General features: G+C 39.0%; 6 protein-coding genes across 6 annotated transcripts; 3 read left to right on the forward strand and 3 right to left on the reverse strand.

Annotated features, from left to right (window-relative positions):
* The first annotated feature begins 199 nt into the window (after positions 1-199).
* LOC17893095 (putative pectinesterase/pectinesterase inhibitor 24) lies at positions 200-2,189 on the forward strand. The gene is made up of 2 exons (XM_006299018.2): positions 200-1,210; positions 1,370-2,189. Exons 1-2 carry the CDS (start codon positions 205-207, stop codon positions 2,044-2,046), a joined length of 1,683 nt encoding a protein of 560 aa, XP_006299080.1. The 5' UTR covers positions 200-204; the 3' UTR covers positions 2,047-2,189.
* A 546-nt stretch (positions 2,190-2,735) lies between these two features.
* On the reverse strand, positions 2,736-5,892 carry LOC17891424 (probable pectinesterase/pectinesterase inhibitor 25). Its single transcript, XM_006297198.2, has 4 exons — positions 5,068-5,892; positions 3,857-4,214; positions 3,585-3,776; positions 2,736-3,327 (listed from the first exon to the last, which is right to left on the reverse strand). Exons 1-4 carry the CDS (start codon positions 5,809-5,811, stop codon positions 2,819-2,821), a joined length of 1,803 nt encoding a protein of 600 aa, XP_006297260.1. The 5' UTR covers positions 5,812-5,892; the 3' UTR covers positions 2,736-2,818.
* A 775-nt stretch (positions 5,893-6,667) lies between these two features.
* Positions 6,668-9,086, reverse strand: LOC17891986 (SUN domain-containing protein 2). Its single transcript, XM_006299459.2, has 2 exons — positions 7,782-9,086; positions 6,668-7,187 (listed from the first exon to the last, which is right to left on the reverse strand). Exons 1-2 carry the CDS (start codon positions 8,865-8,867, stop codon positions 6,900-6,902), a joined length of 1,374 nt encoding a protein of 457 aa, XP_006299521.1. The 5' UTR covers positions 8,868-9,086; the 3' UTR covers positions 6,668-6,899.
* Positions 9,087-9,216: 130 nt separating this feature from the next.
* LOC17892297 (alpha-L-arabinofuranosidase 1) lies at positions 9,217-13,890 on the reverse strand. The gene is made up of 18 exons (XM_006299528.2): positions 13,596-13,890; positions 12,808-13,030; positions 12,655-12,709; positions 12,322-12,524; positions 12,093-12,214; positions 11,836-11,989; positions 11,651-11,720; positions 11,374-11,519; positions 11,230-11,275; positions 11,055-11,107; positions 10,832-10,976; positions 10,633-10,751; positions 10,477-10,548; positions 10,297-10,400; positions 10,158-10,214; positions 9,871-10,060; positions 9,610-9,756; positions 9,217-9,525 (listed from the first exon to the last, which is right to left on the reverse strand). Exons 2-18 carry the CDS (start codon positions 13,000-13,002, stop codon positions 9,367-9,369), a joined length of 2,037 nt encoding a protein of 678 aa, XP_006299590.1. The 5' UTR covers positions 13,003-13,030; positions 13,596-13,890; the 3' UTR covers positions 9,217-9,366.
* Positions 13,891-15,036: 1,146 nt separating this feature from the next.
* Positions 15,037-16,400, forward strand: LOC17892788 (putative FBD-associated F-box protein At1g05080). Its single transcript, XM_023787004.1, is given in 3 exon segments — positions 15,037-15,790; positions 16,175-16,306; positions 16,309-16,400. Coding segments are annotated over 3 exon segments (936 nt in total). The 3' UTR covers positions 16,359-16,400.
* A 1,022-nt stretch (positions 16,401-17,422) lies between these two features.
* Positions 17,423-19,194, forward strand: LOC17891306 (transcription factor MYBC1). Its single transcript, XM_006298029.2, has 2 exons — positions 17,423-18,759; positions 18,873-19,194. Exon 1 carries the CDS (start codon positions 17,737-17,739, stop codon positions 18,742-18,744), a length of 1,008 nt encoding a protein of 335 aa, XP_006298091.1. The 5' UTR covers positions 17,423-17,736; the 3' UTR covers positions 18,745-18,759; positions 18,873-19,194.
* Positions 19,195-20,037: the final 843 nt, after the last annotated feature.

The following is a 20,037-nucleotide window of genomic DNA, read 5'->3' on the forward strand; positions in this document are numbered from 1 at the left end:
AATAAATAATACGTACGTTTCTTGGTATTTTTAAGTGAAGCTTATATAAACCCCCTTTGTGCCTCGCACGTAAGTTGGTTAGGTCAATTCAATTCAAATTATTATATATGTTCCTATGTATTTATATGACTCTCCAACATCTCTAAGCATAGCTAACAAGAAACTTCAAAATAAAAAGAAAAGGAGCAACGGAGGAATTCAAAAATGTCCTCCTCCTACGGCAAAGTCGACGAGCGTGAACACGTAATGCTCGAAGCTCGTCGTAAGACGAGAAAGAGAATCGCAACCATCGTTGTATCACTAGTAATTCTCGCCGTAATCGTGATAGGAGCCGTCTTAGGAACCATGGCTCATAAGAAGTCATCAGAGACGGTGGAGACTAACAGCAACGGAGACTCAATCTCCGTTTCCATTAAAGCCGTTTGCGACGTTACGTTGCACAAAGACAAATGTTTGGAAACCTTTCGATCAGCTCCAAACGCGAGCAGTCTAAATCCAGAAGAGCTCTTCAAATACGCAGTCCAAATCACAATGGTCGAAGTTTTGAAAGCACTCAACGCATTCTCTTCCTCCGGTGATCTGAAGAGCAACATCACCATGGATACATGCGCTGAGCTTCTTGACCTTACGATAGATAACCTAAACAACACGTTAACGTCATCATCAAACAGTGCCGTCACGGGACCTGAGCTAGTCGATGACCTCCGTACATGGCTGAGCTCAGCCGTAACGTATCAAGAGACGTGCGTGGAAACGTTGCCTCCAGATATGAAGCCATTCGGAGAAAGTCATCTCAAGAACTCAACAGAGCTGTCGAGCAACGCATTAGCGATCATCACATGGCTGGGAAAGATCGCTGACTCTTTCAAACTCCGGAGGCGTCTGTTGACAACCGCTGACGTGGAGGTGGACTTCCACATAGGCAGGAGATTGTTGCAGAGCACGGATTTGAGGAAAGTGGCAAATATCGTGGTGGCAAAGGATGGTTCGGGGAAGTACAGAACGATAAGTAGAGCTTTACAGGATGTGCCTGAGAAGAGTGAGAAGCGGACGATTATATATGTGAAGAAAGGAGTTTATTTTGAGAATGTGAAGGTGGAGAAGAAGATGTGGAACGTTGTGGTGGTTGGAGATGGAGCGAGCAAGAGTATTGTCTCTGGTAGACTTAATGTCATCGATGGAACTCCCACTTTTAAGACCGCAACATTCGGTAAAGCTCTCTCTCTCTCTCTCTCTCTTTTTGTTTTTTTTTTCTTATTGCTTTGGAAACAGAGGATTTCATCATTACTTATCATCCAAGAAAGTGGTTCATGTCATAGTTAGTCTGTTTTATGCTCTGTTTTTTTTTACTCTGTTTTGTTTTCTGCAGCTGTGTTTGGAAAAGGGTTCATGGCAAGAGACATGGGCTTCATCAACACAGCCGGTCCATCTAAACATCAAGCCGTAGCACTAATGGTAAGCGCAGATCACGCTGCCATTTACCGTTGCACAATGAACGCATACCAAGACACGCTCTACGTGCATGCACAACGCCAATTCTACCGTGACTGCACCATCATTGGAACAGTCGATTTCATCTTCGGTAACTCAGCTTCAGTTCTCCAGAACTGCCGGATCCTCCCTCGCAGACCAATGAAAGGACAACAAATCACAATCACGGCTCAGGGACGTACTGATCCGAACATGAACACAGGAATCTCGATTCACCGTTGTAACATCTCTCCGCTCGGTGACCTAACCGATGTCAAGACGTTTTTGGGTCGACCATGGAAGAACTTCTCGACCACGGTGGTAATGGATTCGTTTTTGCACGGCTTTGTTGACCGGAAAGGTTGGTTGCCGTGGACCGGAGATTCAGCGCCTGATACTATATTTTACGGTGAGTATAAGAACACCGGCGCGGGTGCGTCGACGAGGAATAGGGTTAAGTGGAAGGGGTTGAGGTTTCTTAGTACCAAGGAAGCTAATAGGTTTACGGTGAAACCTTTCCTCGACGGAGGAAGATGGCTTCCGGTTACGAAGGTGCCGTTCAGGTCCGGTCTCTGAGTTTGTCTTTTCGGTTAACAAGATTTCAAATTCAAATCTCTGTTCTTTGATTTTGGCTATTTGTAAATCAATGTAAGAGTTTGGTGCAGTGTTATTCTTTTGTATCATTGTTTGATTGAATTAATTCAAATTATGTGGTTTTACTTAAGACAATAGATAAACGAATTACTCTGGTGGTCTACTAGTTGAAATTGTTTTAAGCGATAGATTAAATTTCATGCATTTCTATGTTAGCTATTTTACATGTTTTAAAATGGCATCAACACTTGTCTTCTGCGAAAAATTTAGATGACACAATATATAAATTTAGAAGCACGTTTAGATAAACATGAGAACCACTCCTATTGGCTCGTCTCGATAAAATAATACATTAGATCACCTCCAATAAAGATGCTTAATGTATCTTTTAACACATTGCTTATCATTATATGTAATGATTATAATCATAAAAAAATATATATATATTGTAAGCACCATAACTTAAGTTGTGATTATAAGCAACACGTAAGCATTATTTTTGAAAATTTAATTTTTAAAAATTGATTAGCACCCTCCAATGGTGCTTACCATTGGAGGTGCTCTTAGTGCCTCGCACGCATGTACTGCGTTAGCTATTTTATTTCAACCGACAATATATTTTTATATGCATCGAAGAAAACGAAACACTGCAAATCTAGATCCCAAACAACTAGAAACTAATGAAAATTTATTGCTTTATTATTTAAAAGAGCAAGTACGTATAATTAAATATGGGTTTCATATTCTTTTAGTTTCATTCTTTGTGAAGCAAACCTCCATAGAAAGGAATATCGGTTTGGGGCAACCATGTATCTCCCATGGTGAAGTTGTAGACCGTGAAGTTCATGGCCTCTGCCATATTCAACAAGTTGTACCCTAACCACTGCACTCTCTGGTTCGTGTTTGCCCCTGGTCCAAAGTTACTATACTCACCGTAGTAGATTGTGTCTAGTCCGGTTGTACCGTTCCACTCGAGCCATCCGACTGGTTGGACAATGTCACTAATATATGACTGCATGAAAACCGTCCTTGCGTAGGGCTTCCATGGTCTCCCTAAGAATGTCATGGCGGATTTAGGATCAGCTGCAAGATCCGGGGCAGCTGTTATTGTGCAATTGATGATTGAGATTCCGGTATTCTGGTTTGGATCGATTCTTCCATGGGCTGTTATAGCGTTCTTTTGCTTTGCCATTGGTTTTCTAGGATATATGTTGCAGTTTTGAAAAATTGCGGCTGCGTTCCCGAATATGAAATCGATGGTACCTATAAACAAAAAGAGGATATTTATTAACCTATCGGTGACTTGTAAAAATAATATGTGGTATAGAAGAATCACATGATCATTCCATATACAAGAATCTATATATGTTAAAGCAAGGACCACATGATCATTCCAAATACAAGAATCTATATATACGATTGACAAGTTTTGGCATTTTTGGTAAGTTCAAACTACTAAAAATCGATCTTAAGTTATATATATATGATTGAAGCAAAACATATATTAGTATATTACGTACCATAGATATCGCATTCACGATAGAATTGTCTCATAGAGTGGACGTAGAGAGTATCTTGATAGCCTTCAAAACTACACCGATAGAAGCTTGATCCTTCTGCATTGTTCCTCAAAGCCACAGCTTGATGTTTTTCAGGTCCGGCTGTGTTTCTGAATGTAATATCAACCGCCATGAACCGCTCTCCAATCACAGCTACACAATACAAATAAAATAATTAATTAAGTAAACTGCTTGGCACAATTAAAAAAAAAAAAGGAGATAAAAATACTAACCAAAGCTCGAGCAATTATACGTAGTCCAACCGTCAACGACGTTATGGTTCCCAGTAATAATCGTCTTATTGATTCCATCTCCGATAAGCATTAAGTTCTTTTTGTTCATCTGAACAACAATATATTCTTCGTAGAGACCTTCTCTTACGTAGATAACAAAGTAACCATCCTCTGGTCTAGTGTTATTAGGTGCGGCTGCAATAGCATCAGTGATCGTCGTGAAGTTGTCGGATTTGTACGGACCGACGATCACTGCTTTACTCACGAGGATGGAACCGCCGCTCGTCTGACCTAGCTCCCCTAACTTACGGCTAGCTTTCCGGCAATCTTTGTCGTTGTCGCATGTTTTACGCAAACCCTTAATTATTACCCCCCAAAAGAAAATCATCAAAATATATTTTTGGAAGATTCCATACCAAATTATCAATGAGAACATTGGTTGACTTTGATTAATTAACATCAACTTTTTCTTTCTGGTTCTTGAATCATGATTAACTTATAATCTCGAGCCATTTAGATCAACTTTTATTGTAGGCTTGTAGCCACACATGAAATGACGGTGACAGTCTAATGAGTATGAGCACATGCACGTGAATACAGTTGGACTCGAATATGCATGGACCATATTGATGTGTTTTTTGTTTTGAGAAAGCCAAGTCAAAAATATATAGGACCCATTGGATCATTGCTGAACGAACAGTAATAAAATGTGCGTAGGCCATGTGCCATTTACTTATGAGTTCTGGCTCACACACAACAAGGAGCACATCCACTTATGAGTTATGACTCGATCTAGTAGAACATTAAGATATGCACGAATATTAAATCATTCCGTGCGTCCAAAAACTAGTAAATTCATACCATTTCTATCCTAGTAGGCTTATTTATTTATACACTATATGTCCAAAATTTTATTTTTCAATAACATATTTGAATTTTATGTGGTTATACATTAAGATGCTATAACACAAACTACATGTTCTACCATACAAAATTAATAAAATAAATCTCTGATTTAATCCTTCTTATAATTCATTAATTATGTATATGTTACATTTGTAGTGTTTTTGATATTTCCCTTAATTTCTATTTTAATGTCTACGCCAACCATTTTAAAATAGTTATTAATGTCTATATTACTAGATTATTAACAACTTTAGAATAAAAACAATTAACAAAGCTAGAATTAGAAACAAGATTAATTTAGTTACCTTAATCAAAGTCTCGAGCGGCGCGCGATAGGTTGAGTTGCCACCACCAAGAATCTTCCCTTTGGAGGCTTTGAACCTCTTAAGGTTACGGTTAAGCGCGTGGCTCACAAGCCCCAGCGAGATACTGTAAAGACGCGTGAGGTTCCCCATCGGCGATCCTAGCGCGGCGGCGAATCCACTCTTGGCCTCCGCGAGTCCATCAAGACACGTCTGCTGGTTCGTCACCACACCACTGAGAAGACTGTTCACATGCTCCACGAGAGCTGCGGTCATCACCTGCGCCGTCTTGAGCTCCGTCGTGACCGTTTGGAGATAGTTCACGCTCAGCTCCGATAACTCGCCGCAGTCCGCCACAGCGCCGATTTCCTCGGGCGTTGCTGAGCCTGGTTTGCTTTTCACGCGCCGCGCGTATCCGGTGATGACTTTGGAGAGACGGCTTGCTTGCTTGAGGCATTGCTTTATCGTGAACTTGCCGTAACTGTAAGGATCGGACGGTGATGACTTGACAGCGTTGAGGATCGTACGGCATAGCTTAGGGTATGGAGTTGATTTACAAGCCAGGGAAGACGACTGTGACGGAGGCGAAGTAGGAGGCTGTGACGGAGGCTTAGAAGGTGAGAGTGACGGAGACAGAGAAGGTGACTGTGAGGGAGGGTGTTGTGTTGAGATTAGCAAAGCCCATGAGAGGAAAATAACAGACAGTAACAAGAGAGAAGAAGAGAAGTGTAGTGTTTGCATTTTCATCTTAGTTTGTTTTGAACGTATTTATTGTTGTGGATCTGCTATATATATAGACTATACGAGGAGGGTTGTGATAATTAATAGAGAGATGCATGGGTTCGAGGGAAACTGAATTATGTAATTGCATGTTGGTCTAATAATTAATATACACGTATAGTTTTCGTTTTTGGTCAAATAAAGAGAACCAATTGTTTTTTGCAGCTGGTGGTCCACCGTCACGATGACCCGACTTGGGTTGACTTGGTTACAACTTATAGAAGAGTTTTTATTTCATGTGATTTAGCCGTAAAATTTGGGTATTTTTAGAGCTTAAGGTTCGGTAAGTCCATTTTTGTTATGCTAGTTGACAGCTGACACTGTTAAAAAAAATCAACATTATTCAGACATGTTGAGATTAGTTTAATTTTGTTACTATTTTAGAAGTTAACAAGTTGGGTTGACTTGATTAGGAGGGTTTCCATATTATATGAATTGACGCGTAGATTTTGCATGTGAGGTGTCTGGGAGCTTTTAGACAAGGCGAGATGGTGAAGCCTAAAAGAAGTCGTCACTTTGTCTAAAGGCAAGACGGTGAAGCCTAGAAGAGAACTAGAGAAGTCGTCACGCTGTTTAATCTATTACACAATTCACACTTACAGATTATATGATGACTTTCATGTTACTGTCCCTTATATGATCCAGTTCAGTTGTATTACGCATTCTTCCAGTCCATGACCTATTGTGATAATAACAACAATGAATAATCCGAATTCAATCTTTGTGAAACTATCATATATGTGTTCTCTGCTAGAATTCGTAGGAACCATAGGAACTAAATTTCTATTTGGTCTCGATACGGCAGATACATACCCTAACCAAATAAAGCGAATCAAAACAGATTTGAAAATTAAGATCGATGTGTTTCCCATTCCCAAAAAGTAAAAAAAAAAAAAAAAAAAAAAAAAACTAAAAAAAGGTAAAGAAAACGTGGAGAATACGATTACAACTGACTAGAAGCTTTCCCACCACATAGACCAGCAAAAAAAAGGAGGAGATATCTATGAGACGGAATGATACAAAGAACAGAAAAGTTTAACGTGGGCTTCTTCAATTCAAGCATGAACAACGGAGACTGAGTCTAGTTCACGGCCATGAACCCTGAAACGGTAGATGCAAGTGTGTGAAGTGCTTCCATGGTTGGATGTGAAGTCTAGCCTGACAGTGTTTACAAGTCCCGAGTATGCAGAATCTGCAATGTCAAATGTCTGTGCGTTGGACCTGTCTAAGTCGTAACTGAATTCGGTTAGACGGAACATTGTCTCACTCTCCATATCTTTGTCTTCTAGCCATCCTGATACTCGGCAATCCTTTGGGGCGCTTGATCTGTCATACGCTACAGCCTGTTTGATTTCATGGTGCGTAAAATCAGTATCAGGTTTTAGCCGTCAGATGAAAAAATGATCAGACAAATGTTTGCAAGGAAGAAAATCGATGAAAAGCAATGTGTGACTATCAAATCACACACTCTAAGCAATGAGAGTCTACACCTTATGCTGTGGATATAACAGTTCCACTCATTGTAAAATTACACAGGCTCTTCTGGTACATACTATTATTTTTTAATTTTACTTTGTCAACGATATCCCAGAACAAGTACAAGAACACAACGGCATAGTGGGTAGCAGAACATCACATATGGTAAAACTCTACTCAAAGATGGAAACCCAGTATGTATAAGCAACTTAGATCTTCTTTAATGCATATTTACACAGCTACCGCCGTAACGTCGTAAACTAAACCTCAAGCTACAAAATCCTATTCACAAAGCTAGTTTCTTGCCTCCTATTCGATAACACATTTACACTAGCAAATCCAATCCGAAGTACATGGCATCCCAATACCAAAGCATTTACCAACGAACCTTCTTGAGGGATCAGATTAACATATAGAAACTGATTACTCTGTGAAAGTATAGTATGATATGCTAGTACTACCTTAGAGACATGTTCCAAGGTAACGGCCTCTGGTATTATTGGTGTTCGTAGCCTGATTAGAACATATCCATTGCTTCCTTTCAGAGGAAAACACTGACCAGGCTCCCCGAAACTCGGACTTAACATCTTCACCGCTTTGCTATGAGCCCGTCGCCTGCTTGTGGCAAACCAATTACCCCCACTTCCAACAAGATATGGGTCCGAATGCTCCAGTACAAAAGCCCCACCAGACGCTAAAGCATAGTCTACTCTGCCAAGGCCATCAGAAGCATGCTTTCCAATCTCTTTCTCCACTAGGTCGCGAGCATAAGCCCTCAATTCATCAATATTAACAGCAGAATCATGGACTTTACCCTTCTTCAATTCCTCGTAAACCCTCTCTAACTCCTCTCTAGACACCAAAGGTTTAGAATTGAATTCATCTACGGAAGCCTGTAGCGTCTCAGTCCTAGACTCTATCTTCTTCAATTCACTCTGCAACGCAGATGATGAGGAATCGATAGTTTGCCTCAATGCTCTTGATTCGCTTTCCATCTTCTTATCAAGAAACTCGACTTGAACCTGCATCATCTTCGTCGTTGTCTTTACCAAACCATCAACTGCCGAAATACGACTCTCCAGTTCCGATAGAACCATCTCCGTTTCAATTGGAAAATTCGAAGAAGACAGAGACGTATCCTTCAGAGCCAATTTCCTAACAAACTGAATCAACCCAACGAGTACCAGAAGAGCCCCAAATTGCTTCGCGAATACCCTAACCACCCTCTTCCACTGCGCCTTCTCTGTCTTATTCCCCTGAACTTTCCGCGTTCGACGCTGCGTGGTGGTGGTCGTATTAGTCCCCGTCGCGGTGGATCCTGACTTCCTCGTCACCGGACCTACGTTGTAACTGCTAGATCTCTCAGCGGCAGCCTCGGCGTGAATTAGATCCTTGTTCGTACCGGCGTAAGACTCTCCAATTGCCGCATTGGCATTCGATTCGCTCGGCGGGAAATCGAAATTAAATTTCTTCTCAGCGGAGAGAACCGGCGTCCGCTTGCCGACCGCCGTAGGATTACCGGTGAGAGACACCGTCGACGCCGACATATTCTACAATTTAGTCTACAGAATTCGAAATCCTCAACGTTTGGATTGAATAAACCCAAATTTTGATTACACAGATTTGAAATGGAAGAAGAGTGAGAAAGGTTATATACAAAATTTTGAAATCTCTGGATCGTGTCTTCTTCTCTCTTTGTACTTTTTTTTTTCTTATCTGGGACGTGGTTGTTTAGTTTTGCCATTTTTGTTTCTTTTGCTTGGATACGAAATCGGGAACGCAACAAGATTGTAATGGGCTTTCTTACAAGGCCCAACGAAAGAACTAAGCCCACCTCCATACACAACAACAGTTGTTTCTCCATTCTTGCATATCAAGTTATCCACAGGCGCAAAATACCTGGAGGTAGCAGCTTTTATTTACCAAACTAACAGTATAATTTTATACAAATGGGTAAGACTGAGATGAGAGATAGTTGATTATAATTTAACCACAAGGAGACGACGTTTGACATGAATTTGTATACTTATTTTTCATCGTTACTCTTCAGAGAGTGGTAGTTTTCTGATGGGAAGAAGAATCAGAAATTGGCATTTTTATCTTTGCAGATTCCTTCAACAAATCGAATGAAGAGAAGGAATGTGGCGGGAGAACAACGGTCAGGTCCTCCTCAGCCAACTCTAGCAAGCTTTCGTGTGGCACTACCTGCAAAAAAAAAAAAAAAAAAAAGAATTAAGCAGTATAGAAAGGGTAAATGATGATGATGATTCGTCAATTTCGTGATTTTACCTTTTCTGGCTGTGAGAAGGAATTTTCATCCATCACATTGGTAGATGTAAGAACTGTCTTCTTTGATCCCGAAACTTTCATCACGTTCGGGTCCAATCCAGTTACCAACACTTTCATATTTACTGAGTTAGTTCCGAAGTTTACTGCCTGCATATAATAAACTGGAAGTTAACAGACTTTGAAAACAGTTTCTATCTTTCTTTAAGGGGTCAGAGTGAGAGTTCAGGGTTGTAGTTTCTGCGGTTATTTCTCTCAGTTTACCTTTAAGCGTATGTAGTCTTTGCCATTGTTTTTCCAGGAGATTGCAGATGCGACAAGAGAAGAAGAGTTTCCCTTGAGTGTTGAAGTAAGAAGAGTTGCTCCACTTGACTCTGCAAAGAACCGTTGGACCCAATAGCTAGGAGTTCCATATAGATGAGATGAATTGAAGACTATTGCATCAGGATTCCACCTGTAACCAATTCAAGAATTTGAGACTGTTTCCTTACTTACTGAGTAAACACAAGAACAGAAAACGAAGTAGTAACTAGGTGAGACGTGAGAGATACCGTCTATCGTTTGTGTTCACAAAGAGTGGCGCATAACTTGCCATTTCCACAATGTCACTGCAATAAAGAAAGCATCTCACACTTTACTCATTTGATTTTATTTTTAGTGGGGATCAAAGCCTGGGAAGAGGAAGGAAACCTATTCTTTTCAAGACCAATGAGAAACGCAGCTTCTGCAAGAGAGGCGAGAAGGCTTCCTGTACCAGCATCTTTTCCAGTCACAGCATATTCACTGACAAAAGCCTGGAAACAAAGTTCACGAGTGAGCATAATGCTGAAAGCTTATCTTTTCTTTTCTTTGGATAATCTATTTCCATACCTTTGGACCATGGCGTGAAGTGCGGTCAAATTGATGATACATCGAAAACAAATTGCTAGCAGAAGTGTAAATCTGTGACAGAAGGAAACACTTTTTTCAGGCAGAAGAGAGAACACAAGACATTTTATACAGTTTCTGTCAAGACAGAAATTTTACGTGGTAGTCATAGTAATCAGCTGGGTGGTCGAGCGGACGAGAGGATCCATCACAGTTGGAGATGATTTTGATATCTGGGTAGGCCTTTTTTATAGCATCATAGAACACAATATAGTTTCCTGTAAAGTTGTTATCTATTTTAGTATCAAAGCTGCTCAATAAAGGTCTAAGTCAAATGTGATCATAAAAAAGTGCAAACCTCTGTAGTAAGTTTTTCCACAATCTTCATTTCCAATAGCAACGTATTTCAGTTCAAAAGGCTCCTGGCGTCCCATTTTAGCTCTAACAGATCCCCATGTAGAATTAGCATCTCCTCGGGCGAACTCAATACCGTCGAGTGCTTCCTGAAACAAAAAGAGGAAAAATTTTGGTTTTTGGGCTTTTCTCCACTCGTGAAACAGAGGAAGGTTTCGTAATTATACTTGAACAAAGGGCATGATACTGGCAGTTTCAACTTCATCATTATGACTAATTCCTGCACAAAGGTAAAGAATAAGGTTGATAGATGCAGTTGACAAAAAACAACAAGGTTGATAGATTTGGAAAACAAAAGATATATTAATCAGTTACAAGCGGGTTCGGAGAATGATGGAATACCGTTGTTAAACACCCATATCGGGGCTGCACCAATGTCTTCAGCCAACTGCAAGAATGTTCATTTAACATTGAGCTTTGGGAACAATTACAGATCCAAAACTGAGGAGCTAAATAGACTCAATAGAAAGAAAAAAAAAGTCTCACTTGAAAGAACTCGAAGTGGCCAAGGCCATCATCTGTCCAATACTTCCAAACATCACCAAAATGGCCAGGTCTCTCTTCCCAAGGTCCTACGGTTTCTTTCCAGCGGAATGCATTACTTAACCATTCACCCTCGACAAAACAACCACCTATGTTATCAAGAGTAAAGAATAGTCTTTAGCTTATATCATCTTAAATCAAGCTTTTTACGACAATAAACTATGAAGTGCGTATCTGGACAGAACAAGCAACAAAAATACTATTAGCCTTAAAATATTACCTGGGAATCGGATGAAACGGGGTTTTATATCAACCATCATTTGGAATAGATCGTTTCTAAAACCATGTCCCTGCAATCAACCAAAAAAATTGAACATTTGATGTTTTCCTTTCTTCTGATATTTTCTCTATCTGCAATCTCTAGTCTCAAGGGTCTATAGGGAAATCAGAAAGAAGAAAAAGAACCTTGTAAGTATCCACTGGCATGGCCGAGACTTGGTCAATCCATATTGACCCTTTCTTGGTTGTTGTTAACTGAAGTCTTGCACTAGGATCTGTCCCTTTTGACTCCAAAAGAACCTCCTTTCTAGTCCATTTTGAAACATCAGAAGCAGAAGCTCTGCATTGAAACAAATGAAAGCACACAATTGAAACTTTTACAGATTGAAACTACAACAGAAACGTATTCAGACTTAACTGAAGAATCTGAAATTTTTTCTCACGTGATCTTTTCAGAAGCAAGAGTAAGTGATCCATTCGAGCTCGTAAATGACACAGAGACATCGATATCACCAGTCGAACGCACATAAAGAGCCACCTTGTACTTCTTTCCTTCTTGAATATTCTAACAGAAGATAGAAAATGAAAAAAAAAAAAAAAAGCTTTACCCATACTCTTGACACCGAGGGAACAAAACCCGAGCTGTAAAAGTTTTTCACAATTGACACTCACCATGCCCCAGTAACCAGGGTTATAAACCCCAACACCTCCTGAAGGACAACCTTGGCTATCACAGAGCACATCCATTCTCAATGCGATTTTATTCCGTTCAAAACATGATGAACGGTCTGTTGCTACATATATGGATGAATGATCACCAACAATGGACCATGGCCAAATATTAGAAGGTATGTTTTGCCCACCAGCTTCAAACCCTGGAAACCAAAGTGTTTGCGTAAGAGTTACTACTGCCTTTTTTTCCCATCATGTAAGTAAAGAAAATGAAGCCAAACAACTATTGATTCCCACAGATTTTCAGCGATAAAAAGCTAAAAAAAAATTAACCTCTGTTGCTAACAAGTTCGGCCCATAATCCACCTGCACCAGCATGGTTGATCTCCTGTAAATGATTTAACATATAGCATATAAAGCTTGCGATTACTTTGAACACATTGTGTATATAGCAGAGATCTATTTGAGACTGTAACATTAACAAACCTCGAAGAATATCCCAAATAGCGTTTCAGGAATGGGTCGTCCAGCTCCATTAGAAGCATCTACTTGAAAAGTGACAGCTGGTTTTGGATCTTCTTGAGCATCAACAACACGAAGACTTTGATACACAAAGCAAGAGCCAAGGAGAAAAGAAAGTATGCAAATACTCCTAAGCAACTTCCAAGACTCCATATCCATAATCACCACATCCAAATAAACCAAGAACCTATACATGAGAGACAATTATAGAAACATTGAATCTTATTCAGCTCAAACCGTTACAGTCATGGTGATGACATAAGACAAGAAAAAAGAAAAAGAGAGCCTCTTTTGCTCATACTTATCAGTCTGTCTTAACTCTTAACCAAGAGGAAGATAAACACGAGAATATATAGGACCCATCACTGTATTTTTGTCCTCATTGGAACTACAGCAAGACAAAGTCTTCTCAATTTAATGTATGATCAAATTTGGGATCAAAACATAAGATATACCAAAGCCATAAATGAGGACAAAATTAGAAAAAAACACAAATGTTGTTGCAAATCAAGAGTGGGCTTCAATCTCAACTCATAAAGTCAAAACCTTCAGACTCTAAACCACAATTGGCTTCGAAAACTAAAACAGACAGAAACAGAGAAACTCAATCATCTCAATTTCAGAGGGAAAGGTTAGTTCTTTTCACAAATCTTAGACATAAAGTTTAGAGCTTTGATAAGAAACGAATCATAAACAGGAGAATGCACGGTGAAGAACCGAGGATTGGGATCAACAAGAAATGGAAAACAAACCTGTGGGAATCAACGACAATGGACTGATCTAAAACGAGAGAAGATGAATGGGTGAAGAGGATTACAGACAGAAGAGAAGTGAAAGGTATAATAAGAATGTTTGTTTGGAATTGTAGCTTGGAGTATGAGGCAAAATCTTCGAATCCTTGCTTTCACGTTAGATCGAATTGCTTGTTTTCGTGGAAGAAGTGGAAGTTGATTAGAAGCGACGACTACTGAACCATCTCATTCTCATCTGTTCACCTGTTCATCTTTTGTCTCTTTTAATTTTTGGATAAAGATGTTTTCTCAACTTTGGATAATGTTTTTATTTTGTATTTTTTTTTGTTATAGCTGGATAATATGATTTAACTTTTTTCATATAAACCTACCAGATCATTTTGGTTGCATGTCTTGGAATGCAATGAACTGTTTTTCTTTCTTTCTTAACCAAAAATCTGATGAATCGAATCCATACTTATCTCCGGATTTTATGAAAGAATCGAATATTCTTTATATTTTTTGAAACGATTATTTTTAATTTGACGTAAGAGAAAATCAAACCAAAATTTACATGCGTGGGTTTAACATTAATGTCTCTCCTTTGAAATATGATGTATGCTATAAATTATAGACAAAGCTAATTATTATATTTGGTACATCTACTACCATTAAACTAGTCTAATAAGCTTTCTCCATCAAAAAAAGAAGACAAGAGTTAAGGTTATGAAGTGAGGATTTAGTTCAGAGCAAGATCTCTAACAAATTCATCAGAATAAACGAATTCAATCACTCTATGAAATCAAACAACGAGCCAAGAAAATAGAAAAACGTTCGTAGCTTCAACGAAATCTCTACGACGTCATCACGGTATTGCTTTGTCTACATTTGGGAAAGAGCGATGGCGTCATCACTTTTACCAAAATTGTAGACAAAGAAGCACGGAGATGACGTGTTACTACTATTAATTCTCTCTGCAGTCTCAAGCCCTCAAGTCTAAACTCTGCAACAGAAAGGTGAATACGTGTGTAATATATAGGAGGCTTTTCTCTAGGGTACAATCTGGAAACCCTAGAAGAATCTAAAGTGAAGTCGCCGCTAAAGTATGAGAGAGACAATACTCGAAATAGAGTAGTTGATGGTTACCAAATCTGCAAAATATGGGCTAAGAAGCCCAATGTTTCTTCGCAGCAGTGACGCGCAATTCCTTTTCCTGAACATTATTCGAGTATTCAGATTCCTTTATAAATAAAATAAAAAACTTATCTTGCTACGAAGGAAAGTTAAGGTCTCTTCTGTTATAGTTCATCAAACTTAGGGCTTTGTTTATTTTTCTGACGACACAGGTCTTTAGGAGATGTCATCAGATGCTGAGTTTTGCCACGACAGGATCAGTGCGTTGCATGAGGATTTATTGGTGCAGATATTGACTCTAGTCCCAGTAAAAGATGCAGTGAAAACCATGGTTTTGTCGAAACGATGGAGTTTTCTCTGGACAATGATGCATAGACTTGACTACATAGAAAAAGACAGAGACGAGAAGATCGTTTGGGACTTCCTTGACAAGTCACTGCAACTGAACAAGGCACCTGTACTAGAAAGCTTGCGTATCAGAATCCATCGACAATGTCCTCTTGTCGATGCAGATCTCGGAAAGTGGGTCTCGGTTGCAGTTGAACGCTGCGCTCGAGAACTAATTCTAATTCTTTGCCATCTCTCCGATCCTACCAGCTTGCCTAAGAGGCTTTACACCTGCAAAACGCTTGTGCAATTGATTCTATCCGACAAGATTCTCGTTGATGTTCCTTCTCCGGCTTGCTTCCCGTCCCTTAAATTTCTGGTCCTTTCCCGTGTGGTGTATAAAGACCAAGATTCTCATGTTAAGCTTTTATCGAGTTGCCCTGTTCTAAGACAGTTGCTTGTGGTTCGAACCAAGCGTGACAATGTGAACAGGTTCAGTGTGAAAGTTCCTTCTTTATTGTTGTTAACGTATGTGTATTTCCCATTACCTGACAATAACGATGATAAGCCCTTGGTTATAGATTCCCCTGGATTAATTTTTGTAAACATTACTGTCGCTGACCCTTTAAGAGACTCTTTCTCGATCAAGAACATGCCACGCCTTGAAGGGGCCATCATATCTCTCTATGGTTATCCCCCGAACAATGAGTTAAACTTTATGACATCTTTTTCCTCTGTCAGGATTCTCAGTTTACGTTCGTTAAAGGTAACCATTTTATATCATATATATATATATATACTCTCTTTTTCTTCTGCTTTTTTCCGCTTGTGATGATCGTATTGCTACGGTTTGCCTAATGCCAATGTTAATGTGTTCTGTTTCACTCAACTGCAGGTTGGTTGTTGTAATGCCATTAACTTCCCCCGGCTTATAGAGTTGAAGTTGTGTCTTCCTTCCTCAGAGCATCATTGGATGGAGCCACTTATGCTTTTGCTTCATAATGCTCCGAAACTAAAAACTCTCAGGATCAACTCTGTAATACCTTTCTACATCTTCAAAGTTTGATTTTGATGTTGTGTTACAATTAAAATTAAACGTTCTCTTCCTGCTTCTCAGGCTTTCATTGTTTACCCTGAAGATGTCCAACTTTCATGGAACCAACCGAGTTCGGTGCCGGGATGTTTGTTGTCTCAACTTGAGATCTTTGAGTGGAGAGGATACAAACGAAGAAGTGAAGAGAAACAATTTGCGGCGTATATCCTCGCAAACTCAACGTGTTTAAATACGGTGGGAATCTCACCAACATCTTCATGCGGAGATGAAAAAGAGAAACCGAACGTAAGGGATGAGTTAATATCTATATATGGAGAAACTAAATCTATGTATAGGGTTGTGCGAACCATCTTCTCAACTTCTGTTTCGAATTGAAGATATAGAGAATGAGCAGTATTTGAGCATGAAAAAGATTCATTACGTTCCTTGTTTTGTCATAACAAAAGAAAATTAAATGACGTTTTTGTTTTTGTATCTTTACTTGGAATAGACTAAATATTAATCCAACAGTTACAACGTTTTCATTGTTATTCAACTATTGATGAATGATGATGATCCTTGTTTTGATATGTTCATATTCATATCAAATTCAATCTCCTTGTCTTTGCTTGCAAGTGAATTCACCACATTGGACCTTTCAAATTTCTTCGAAAAACATAATTGTTTTATTGACAATGACATGCTAACAGTATAACATATTTTAAAATTGTTACAAGTAAACAATATAGTTTTAATAGAAGAAAACTGAATAGAAAAGAAACATAATGTAAGCCAAGTATACACGTTTATATTGCCAAAAGAGTGATAATGTTAATTATGTTTACCAAAAAGTCCAAACTAACACACCTAGTCATCATCATAACTTATACACTGATAAAAGAATTTGTAATCAGGATAGAACCATAATTTGTAAAAATAGAACAAAGTCGTCTCCTTATCTTTGCTCAGTGTCTCTCATTCAAAGATAAGTAGTAAATCTTCTTTGTCATTCCAATGAAATAAAGTTCTAGAAAGTTATTTATAAGAAAAGGCAATAAAAAAAAAGAAGATCATCAACCAAAATCTAGTTGTTTAGTTGTGTAGTGGGTTCAGGTTTACTTCATCGATTCTAAAAGTGGGACTTCTTCCACACCCAAAAATTAGCGTCGGTCGATTCTTTGATATGATTGAAATCACAAAAACTATGTAATAAAAATAAAAATAATCAGAACTTAAAAGTAAAATGTAGATTTGGTAAAGTACTCTTGATCATAAATTAGAGATTGAAAAAAGCAGAGAAGAGTACCAAAAAAAAAAAAAAGGAAGCTGAGAAAAAAAGAAGATCCACCTCGAACTTCTCTCCATCTTTCTCAATCATCATCTAATTCTCAGATTCCCTTTCTTTCTCTCTCTCTTTTTTGCTCTTCTTCTTCAAGCCAGACTCTGATAAAAATCAAACCTTTTTCTCGTTTCCTCTTTTCAAATTTTCTCACTTTGTAATAAGTTTGTTTTTTTCTCTACTCCCTTAGATCGAATTTGATTATTTGCATCCTAGTAAGTTTGTTATTTTCTCTCTGTGATCTCTCCAAATGTTTCTGGGTTTGTGAGATCAACAACAGTTAATAATCTGGGGTTTTTAGCTCTCTCTGTTTTTAATTATTGAAGATAATGAGAGAAGACGACTCGGACTGGTTCGCGAGATGGGAAGAACAGTTACCATCCCCAGAAGAGCTCATGCCTTTATCTCAATCTCTTATCTCACCCGATCTAGCTCTAGCCTTCGATATACGAAGCCCTAGTCATGGAAACGGAAACTCAAATCAACCTCATCATCACCAAACCACACCTCCTACACCTTCTCAGCTTCAGCTTCCCTCTTCTCAAGCCAATTCCTCAGCCGAATTCGCTGCAGATTCTGCAGATCTAGGCTCTGGAGCTGCCGGAGACGAACCTGCCCGGACTTTGAAACGACCCCGTCTCGTTTGGACGCCGCAGCTGCATAAGCGTTTCGTTGATGCGGTCGCGCATTTAGGGATTAAGAACGCTGTTCCCAAAACCATTATGCAGCTTATGAGTGTTGATGGGCTAACCAGAGAAAACGTTGCGAGTCATTTGCAAAAGTATAGGCTTTATCTTAAGAGAATGCAGGGTTTGTCTTCTGGTGGTGGAGCTGGTTCAGATCCGGCCACGGATCGTCTCTTTGCTAGCTCTCCGGTGCCTGCTCATTTTCTTCATCCGAATCGAGTTCCAAGCTCTGATCATTTCATGCCGTCTTTTGTTCCAATTGCTACTCTTCAACAGCAACAGCAAATGGCTGCTGCTGCTGCTGCGGCGGCGGCTGCAGCTGCTAATCCTCATTTACAACCGCCTCAGTTCCACCACCGACAAATCGCATCCGCTCATTTTGGCTCGCCTACGAATGGGGGATTCCACTCACCGACGAGTAATGGGCAATTTGGATCGCCGACGAGTAATGGGTTTGGATCACCGACGAATGGGAAGTTCGATCCTTCGTTCTTGGCGAGGCAAACTCAGCAACAGCAGCAGCAACCAATTCACAGAATGTCAACACCATCATTGCATAGTCCAGTTGGTAATTACGCTGAGGATTTGGAATCTGCCAATGCTAATGGAGGGAGAACAGTCTTAACTTTATTCCCAACTCGAGACGATTAAAGTCGAAACCTTTTGGTAATAACACTTCTTCAAGATTCTGATTCGTTGACCCTTTTGTCTTTTGTTAACCTATAGCTTGCAATGTTGATCCAATTTGAAAATGTGTTGGTAAATTTGAATTTTTGTAGGTTCAAAATGTATCTGCAGTCATCAAGAACATTGATTTTGAGTCTGCTGATCGTTCTTGGCATTATCCAGTGGCGTTACTCTGTGCAGTCTTATCAGTTTAACATGGATACAATCCGGCGTCACTGTGTGATCAAGTTCTGTGTCTAAGTGTTCTGAAGTGGTCTTTTCAGGTCACAGCCTTGTTTTAACCCTTGTAGCTTTCTTCTTTATGATTCATGTAAAGATGAGTTCACTTTTGTACATCCGTACGGTATGGTACGGGCACACTCAAGGTTTAAAATGAATCGATCTTGAAGGAAAATCAAAAACTTACTTCACAAATGTTCCCTGCTTTCCCATTTTTTGTTGTTGTTGTAGATTTGTTTTAAAAGCTGAGTTGCTTGTAGCTTTTACAATGAAAGTATATTGGAGTTGGTAAAACTGTTCCATCCCCTTTTACACTACTTACAATAATGTGCGTTATTAGAGAAGATTTAGATATGTGATTGACCAGTGATCAATTCATTGATGCAAATAGTACATTGTAAAAAACAATGACATGAATGATGAAGTAGCCAATAAGCAAAAAAAAAAAAAAAAGTGACAAGACAAAGGGAAGCAGAAATCCAGGATCTGCTGCTCTTATTACATCCTTCCTTAATCATACCCGAAACTTATTTACTACCAATGATAAAGTCGGCATATAATGGAATCATTGAATGGACGAAACTCAATAAAAGTATATGGATTGTTTTGTTTAGCTTTTATAATGAAAGTTAAAATAATTTAGGAGGTGAGTGATTTAAAGCAATGGTGGTGGGTTCATTGCTGGCATGTCCTGATCTTGTCTCACCTAGTCAGACCTCATCCTTTGTTTTTTTTAATCTGAACTTAAAAAGTTTAGTTCCAGTTTTTCCTCTTAAAAAGATTTGTTAAACTCGTTATCTAATACACACACACACGTAAAGAGTGCGTATTTCGGTTCTATTTTTTGTTTGTCTGACTCGGGAATTGTTTGACAAAAATATCTCAAGTTAGTAGTAAAGTGACCAAATCAATGTAAAAATAATAATAAAACAATTTTATAAATCTTGATTGGTATTTTTCTCCATAAATCCCCCAAAAAAATTGTTGATTACCAAATCCATAAAGCTATAATCCAATTTTGTTATTTGAGACCATTGG

This window comes from Capsella rubella, unplaced genomic scaffold (assembly GCF_000375325.1).
Source record: "Capsella rubella cultivar Monte Gargano unplaced genomic scaffold, Caprub1_0 scaffold_3, whole genome shotgun sequence".
In the NCBI taxonomy this organism is placed as follows: domain Eukaryota; kingdom Viridiplantae; phylum Streptophyta; class Magnoliopsida; order Brassicales; family Brassicaceae; genus Capsella; species Capsella rubella.